Source organism: Chanodichthys erythropterus, chromosome 12 (genome assembly GCF_024489055.1).
Source record: "Chanodichthys erythropterus isolate Z2021 chromosome 12, ASM2448905v1, whole genome shotgun sequence".
Classification (NCBI taxonomy): domain Eukaryota; kingdom Metazoa; phylum Chordata; class Actinopteri; order Cypriniformes; family Xenocyprididae; genus Chanodichthys; species Chanodichthys erythropterus.
This window is the reverse complement of record NC_090232.1, coordinates 48,244,457-48,252,944: the sequence shown is the minus strand read 5'-3', so window position 1 is coordinate 48,252,944 and position 8,488 is coordinate 48,244,457. Positions and strand designations below refer to the sequence as shown.

The 8,488-nt window shown below is 40.0% G+C and overlaps 1 protein-coding gene across 1 annotated transcript; it reads left to right on the top strand.

Annotated features, from left to right (window-relative positions):
- The first annotated feature begins 3,596 nt into the window (after positions 1–3,596).
- On the top strand, positions 3,597–4,481 carry LOC137032413 (GTPase IMAP family member 9-like). The gene has a single exon (XM_067404169.1). The coding sequence runs from the start codon at positions 3,597–3,599 to the stop codon at positions 4,479–4,481; it is 885 nt and encodes a 294-aa protein (XP_067260270.1).
- The last annotated feature ends 4,007 nt before the right edge of the window (positions 4,482–8,488 follow it).

Below are 8,488 nucleotides of genomic sequence, written 5' to 3'. Positions count from 1 at the left end.
AAACAAAAAAAAAAAGACTCAATCAGGTTTTTTTTTTTTTTAAGTCTGTTTGATTTACTGTTTGATGGATATTTTACATTTTAAAAACAGGTCTGGTAAATGTGGTTAAATTATGGCTTTTGGTGTGTCAGTCATGTATGGGCCATTTGCAGGACTCAGCCATACAAGAATAACATATAAGGTTCATATATGGGCGATGTCTGTTTTTATTATTTGGTTCACTACAGGTTGAGTTATGGCCCTCCTTTGGTTTAGTTCAGGCTGAAAAGAAGTGGACCAGATCTGGGCTGACAAACACAATCTAATCTGGATCACACCTCAGTTGTTTATTTGGGTCACATATATGCCAAAGGAAATTAGCTGACTGGGGATCTTCACATAGGTGAGAATAGTCTCCATTCATGTATTAATGTCTATATTGGTCATAGTCTGTAGGCTATATGATGCTAGGTGATTTGTTCAGTTTGGTTTATTATAATTTAAGTATTATTTAAGTTTTATGTTGGTGATCAGAGCTATTACTGACATGTCACACCTTTCTCCACAGTAATGTCAAGTGTAGACTATAACACTTTAGTCAAACAAACATGGACGTTATTTAAATGTGAAGAACATGCAAAGAAATAATGCTACAGTTAAAAAAAAAAAAAAAAAAAAAAAATTACATATGGTGTGTTCAAGTCCTCCTGGGAAATTCGTATTTAAGAGGTGGGAATCCTGCCACCACAGACTGTTTACAAAATGGCGCTTAGAGCTACCAATCATACTGCCCAGGCAAAAGACAGGTCCACCGGGAATGGTGGCAGTTGATCGGCAACTTTGGATTACTCTAACTGACATCAAAGAAAAGGACAAAACTTTTCTTTTGGAAGCCCTCATGTCCAAGGACAGCCTATTTGGAGATTCGGTTACTGCTGCGGTGAATTTTTTTTTCGTGCAGTAAAGCAGCAGTCCGCTGCTTTTCAGCAGCTCATCCCACGCAGGTCTAGGGAAGTCGAGTGCATTCTTTGTTCATGCTAGTCGTCTTTACAGCGCCCCCGTGAGGTGCTGCAAAGTGAGCCATCGCTTATGGAAACCCCTCGTAGGGACTGGGGTCCTAGGACTCGCCCATCATTTCGCTTGCAGCAACGCAAACTGATAGACCTGAGTTCGACGGTCAAACCCTCTCATTCTCAGGCCCCCAGCAGCAGTTCCTGAATCCTTAGCTCGTCTTCAGAGGCCAGGCCCTCCTTTAGAGAGTTTGGACGAACCATGCAAGCATATCTGCCTCTCTTATTGAGGCCTCCCATCTCTGGTCTTAACTGTCCGGCCGCATGTTGCGCCTTGGGAGGTTTTAGGCCGAGCCCTTGTGGCAGGCACTGCCTCAGTCACTCCGCACCATCCAGCCTTCAGAGTTCGGGGGAAAACCATAGGGTCATGTGCGCATGCCCCATTTATGATAGCATTTGAAGCCTCCACTGTGAATGCAGCGGGCCAGCCCAATCGGCCGATTGGACAGCTTCCTGGTTTATAGGTTCCCACCGCTCATGTGCCTCGGGGCCCTTTGCAGGGTGATCTGTCTATAACATTGAATTCGTTGAGTACGGTCACTTTCCTGTTGCAGACATCAACGGCTTTCTCCATTCAAAGGATGTATTGGCACCTGAGGACCCGCCCCTGGCAGACTATTAGACTGCGTGGCAACACCTATCCGAGATCTTGCAATGGGTACTATGAGCCATTCTGCATGGTTACACCATCTAATTCCGGAAAGGACCGCCTCCTTTCAACAAGATTCTTCCCACGACAGTGTGTCCTACGGAGGTCTCAGCTTTGAGTCAGGAGATTTTGACACTCTTAGAGAAAGGGGCTATAGAGGAAATACCTCCCACTCAGATGGAGTCAGGCGTCTACAGACGTTATTATGTTGTGCCCAAAAAGGATGGTGGTTTGCATCAGATTTTGGACTAAGTCCCCTAAATCTTGCGCTCAGTGTGAGCAAATTCAACATGTTGGAATTTTGAATTACCTGGACGACTGGCTGATATTAGCTCAATCACAGGATTTGCTGATAGCTCATAGAGCCTTACTCAATCATTTGAGGAGCCTAGGGTAACGCGTAAACCTGCAAAACTTGGGATTCTCGCACGATGCGTCTCCTGTGCATGTTCAGTCATTACGGACCTTTCTGAGTCAGTTCAGAAGAGGGTGTTTATTCCACATAGGTTTATGCTGCAGACTGATGGGTCTTATGTCTGCAGTGTCCCCCCCTCCCACATGAGGCCATTCCAGTGGTGAATCAAAAGCTAAAAGATTTCACCTCACTGCCACCCGTTCTGCAAATTTCTGATTACGTGCAGAGGTTTTTGCCATCTGCGTCTGTGGACAAGGCTCCAATTCCTGTGCAGAGGAGTCCAGCTAGAGGCGTTTTGTCACTGCAAGACTATCATGACAGACGCATCACTCACAGGCTGGGCAGTCTATCAGGGATGCCCAGCCTTTGGAGCTTGGACAGAGGTGCATCGGAACTGGCACATAAATCATTTGGAGATGCTGGCAGTGTTTCTGGCACTCAAATGGTTCTTACCCTAACTGAAGGGTTATCACATATTAGTCAGGATGGACAAAATGACTGTAACTTCATACCTGAATCACCAAGGGGGACTATGTTCTCACCCTCTGTGCAGACTGACGAGGCGTGCTCTTCTTTGGGCACAGACCAAGTTTCTGTCAGTCAGAGTGGTTCATGTCCCAGGTCATCTGGAGCCTGGAGAATGGAGGTTACATCCTCAGGTGGTAAGCTTCATATGGCAGAGGTTCGGCGCAGCGGAAGTGAACTTGTTGACTACGCATGGCCCGCTCTGGTTCTCCCTGTCTCCTCCATAGCCTCTGGGACTGGATGCTCTGGCTCAGGAGTGGCCCATGCCCAGACTTTATGCCTTCCCGCTGATCCGTTTGCTCTCAGTGGTTCTGCTCAGAGTGCGGATGGACAAAACACCTGTTGCTGGTGACCCTGATTTGGCCCACTCAGATGTGGTTCTCAGACTTGATTAGTCTACTAGCCAGTCTTCATTGGGAGGTTCCTCTCAGGCACGACCTGCTGACTCAGACCCAGTGTATGATTTGGCATCCCAATTTGGATTTATGGCAACTATGGATGTGGCTGAGTGCGTTAATGTGTTCTGGTCTTTCAGCTGAGATGACCAACACTTATCTTAATTCTGGGGCCCCCTCTATGAGGCACCTATATGTCCTTAAGTGGAAGCTTTTTGCCTCTTGGTGTAGGCAATGTGACAAAGACCCAGTTCATTGCCCTGTAGGTTCAAAACTGTTTAGCTGTTTAGCTAGGTGTTCCTATCGCGACTTGTTCCCTATTCAGAGAACCAAGGTAATAACACATGTAACTGAGATGTTTTTCAGGTAGCTTTGCAGAAAGGTTTCTTCAAGCGTCTTGACTGCTTGTCTTGTCACTTTTTGTAATGCTTTTTTTTGCAGATAAAATTAAATAAACTTAAATTGTGTAAAGAAGCAGCAGGTTTTTATCATTTGATTAACAAAATATGTTTCCTCATAATAGAGAGAGAGAGAAAGAAACATAAATTCCACTCACAGACAAGATGCAGAGGAACAGCATGGAAGAGCCTTCAATTATGAGTATTATGCTGTTGGGTCTGATTGGATCAGGAAAGAGCGCATCAGGAAACACCATTATTGGAGTTAGAGAAACATTTGAAGATTTTTCTCCTGTGGCTGTAACCAGGGTCTGTAATTCAACTCAAACCGTGGTGGATGGACAAACAATCACAGTGATCGACACTGTAGGACTCTCTGAAACATCAGTGAAGGTTAAAGATGCTCAAACTCAAATAGAGAAGATGTTTATACTTCATAGTGTTGATGTGTTTCTGCTGGTGATCAAACTGGGTGAGACAATGGAGAACAGGAATGTTGTGCAATGGATTCAGGACAATTTTGGAGCAAAGGCCTTAAAACACTCAACTGTGCTCTTTACTCATGGAGATCAGTTACATGGACCAGTAGAGAGATATCTGAATAAATGTGAACGACTGCGATCAATAGTTGATCAGCGTTCAGGAGGTTTTCATGCTTTTAACAACAAAGATGAAGATCGATCTCAGGTCACTGAGCTTCTGGAAAAGATAAACTCACTGAGAGAGAAGAATGGATACAGGAGATACACAGAACAGGATAAGAAGACTCAGAAAGAGCTTATACTCAAGAAATGTGATGCTGCTACAGCAGTAGCAGCAGCAGGAGCAGTAATAGTATTAGGAGCAGCAGCAGCAGGAGCAGCAGTAGGAGGAGCAGCAGCAGTAGAAGAAGCAGTAGCAGGAGCAAGAGCAGCAGCAGGAGTGGTGGCTACAGTGGGAGCAGCTGCATTAACTGTTGGGAAAGCAGCAATAATAGGAGCAGCAAGATGTGCAGCTCTGGCAGCTGTAACAACATTTAGTGCTGGAGTGTATTTGTGGTATACTAAATAATTCTCATAATTATCACAGTTTCTTATTCCTTTATATATATATATATATTGGTGCATGTGCCCGTCATTGCTTACATTTGTGGAGGGAGTTATCGTGATACGCTTCATTCTCGATAAAGCAATGGTGTAGAAGCAGCGCTTTTTACAATTGCTAACAAGCATTTACCAATACTTAAAGTACTTTTTCTAAACTCTCAAAGGGGATAGTTCACCCAAAAAAAGAAATTTCATTTTCTCACCCTCAAGTTGTTCAAACTCTGTATAAGTTGATGTTGATGTTTCATTCTAGATGTTTGGTTGAGTGTTGAATGTGTGCAAAAGTGAGTCATTACTTTATAGAATGCAGAGTAGAAAAAAAAGAAAAGAAAAAAGGAAGTAACAGAATTGCTCAAGGCAGCTACTGGTCAAATGTGTCCCCTTGGTTGAAATCTCTTTCTGGGGTTGGGTGTGTGGTGTTGATGTTGGTCCCATAGAGGGTGGGATGGTGTCCCCTTGTTAGTGCCCTACGCAGACCACATATTCTGCATATATATACTTTTTAGCTCACAATTCTGACTTTTTCTCACAATTTTGAGATATATACTAGGAATTGAGAAATAAAAAGTCACAATACCTTTTTTTTTTATTTTCTATTCATGGTTCCACATGTGTAAGGGGGAAAACCATAGAGATGTACAATCCAGCACACTAATATTGGAACATTAGGTCTTCATTTCTGACATGCTGTATTTAAGCATTTGTATATAAGATGAGAAAGATCCATGATTTTGGTATGAGGTAAGCTTATGAAAAGAAAATGTAAGCATTTTAGAAACGTGTTAATGACTAGGCCTACAGTACATTTTGTGTGAAAACGAAATGAATTGTATTACAGACGGATGTTCTGCTAAATGTGTTTAGAGTTTTGAAAATGTGACTACAGATTGGCCAAAAGTATGTTAGTAATTGAAAAAAAGATATAATATCATCCTGAGTTTATACTTTACAGAGATTTATTTTTATATCAGATTGCAATAGCTTAATTTTACTGCAGTTATATTTTCTGGAGGTGTACAGGTATTTTTATTTTCTATGACATTGCAGGGGTAATGATTCAGTGTTTATAAGCCTTTTAAAGAACTTTAACTCAAACTGACTGGGGTTCTAGAGAGCAAAAAAAGTGGAAGACTTAAACACAATGGGTCTCATTCATGAAACATTCGTAAATATACGAGTAAATATGCGAGTGATTTGCGCGTAAAGAGACTTTCCCGAAAGCTCTTCTCCTGATTCACTAAAAAATAATTTGTAAACGTCAGAAGTGATAGTGAAATGTGTGTGTGTGTTAATGAATTCCAATCAGTCGTAAATGGGACGCGCGTGCACGCTCATTCTCAATTACCATAAATTCCGCCCATTAAATCCTATTATGACACCAAATGAAGGATTTTGGCCATTTTATAGGAAACAATTTCCATAACAAATAAGGGGCCATTAGTTTGCCCAGCCCTATTGAAATCTATCCATTATTTGATTAAAGTGCTCCGTTTGCAGATGCTATTACTGGCTCTCACAATAAAAGTAAAAAGAAAAAAACTTATGTAATTACTATATATAATATTTTTTTTTAAAAATGCTGTAAATATGTACCTTATTAAGGTGAATTAAAATGCAGCCTTATTAATGAGCAAAACGTTTGGATGTTAAACGCACTATTTATGCGTGGCTGGGAGCAGGTGTAGATTTCTTTCGTACCAACTAACATTTGGAAAATAAGAACATTTTAATGAATCCGAAAATTTACGCCAGAACCACTTTACACACGATTTACACAAAAATTCGTTCTGCTCGTGTTTCATGAATGAGACCCAATGTGTGTAAAATAATTTGTTAAAAAGGATTTGATGATCACTAGTGATAGTATTTTATTCTGTGTTGTCAATCATCCAGGTTGGATTTCAGCTTTAATGTATGTTTTTTTTTTTTTTTTGTTTTTTTTTTTTTTAACAAAGCAGCTGATATTGCCATAGAAACTAGTGGACTGACGAGTCGCTTTCACCACAAAATGGCGGAAAAGCGGGGCTGATGCTGGACGTTGGTGTTGCACTGGAACGTTCTATTGGGGGGAAACTAACATGAAATTTGCCTCCTTCCGCATATAACCAATCATTATCAGTGGTCACTATTCAAAGCCAATCAGCTTTCAGTATCACACTACTGCGTCTGTAAACCTCCATGTAACAAAAAAAAAAAAAAAAAAAAAATATGCAGATGTATTCAAAAAAACAAAATACAGTAATGAAGGATCTACAAGGATGGAGTTTATCTTCGCACAGGTGAGTAGGTGTAATGGGTTTCTCCATTGATGCCTATATAATGCTCACAGTCTCTGTGACATCACAACATTTGTTCCGTTGATTTACTTGATTCAGTTGTGTTGGTGATTTCAGTGATTATAAAGCGTCTTTATGTATCAAGGCTATTTTAAGATGGCAAAAGAGGTATCATTTGTATACACGAGCATGATTTTCACAATATACGTAAAACAAATCAAACCCTTTGCAATCGTTTATGGATTTGATCGATATTAATTCACATACAATATCTGCCTCCCCAAAATATTCCCTCATGATCCAGGCGACATTATAATATTTTTAATAGCCTAGTTAGGCCTAAAATGACTTGTACTCTTACTTTAATCTTTACAGATGCGTTTTCTCTCTTTGGTCAGGTGAGGGAGCTACTTCACCTGACAAATCTTTCTGTCAAGACAATCTGGTCTGCTCGTTTCTTGTTAAAAATAAATCTTGTAAAAACTTTTGTCAGTGTCTCCTCATTTCCTGTCACCATGGAGACTCTTCGTCTCTAGCTCTTTAAGCCATCAGCACATGACTCTGCCAAACAGCCAGCATGTGTTTGACTTACTGTAATATGTAGATGTAAAGATTTACAGTAATATTTAAATGAATGCATATGTCCTCATTGATATAATATAATATGTTCAGTTCATATCCTATCCCATCTTAAAGAGAGATTAATAAACAGTTTTTCAGTAGTACAGTGGCATCCTGAGCATTTTTACGTGCACCATGAGAGCGTCAAAAGCTGCTGTTGAGATTTGAGGGTTGATGTGTGCTAAAGCTCCAGAGGAGCAGATATATTTGGGTTTTCGCTCAACTACTTAGTTCCCATAATCTGGACTCTCTTGAGGAGGAGAGAGGATGTGAGGACGCCTCGCAGGAGCACAGAGCTGACTTAAGCATTATGAGGAATTATATATTGAGTTAAACCTACAGTCATATCTGTGATCAGATTTTGAGGATAGAGTCTCTGATTTCATGACTACATTGTTAATTAACAGGGAACATTCTCATAACTTTGGCTAACGTTCTGGCAAGGTTCTCTTAAAGTTGTGACCGTTCTTCCAGTAACATTGATAGAACGTTTGTTCAATGTTATCTGGTCTTTAATAATGTTCTCAAACTGTTAAAACTATTAGAGACACCGTTCATTTTTTTAAAAATAGTTTAGTTGGACATTTGTTTAACATTTTTAAATGTTACTACTTGTTACTAAGTGTTCAGAGAACAATAATAATAATAATAATAATAAAAATGTTTTGAACGTTCAGAGAACATTCAGAAATAACCTTTTCACAACTTAATGGGAACGTTAGCAAAACATTCCTAGAACATATTTTTTGTTAACTGAGTTGATAAAGCATAAAAAGTGAGCAGACACTGGCACTTTAATATACTGCATGTACTTGAATGAATGATTGATTGGATCGCAAATAATGCTTTAAATAAGAGAAATTACAAAATGCACATTCACAAGTATTATAGCTTTCTGTGCTTTTTACAGTAAATTTCAGCATGATAAAAGCTGTCTCTTTACTTTCATTCACTTTAAAACATTTTGTAACAAGTTTATCATCTTCTATGACAAATCATCTGCAGTAAATGTTGTAGATATTACGGCTATTTAAAAGACAGTGTTGTTGTTGTCAATGTTGTTGGCCTCTGGGAT

Excerpts from the sequence above, each read along its gene's own strand:
- LOC137032413 (XM_067404169.1), top strand. The coding sequence starts at position 3,597 with ATGCAGAGGAACAGCATGGAAGAGCCTTCAATTATGAGTATTATGCTG.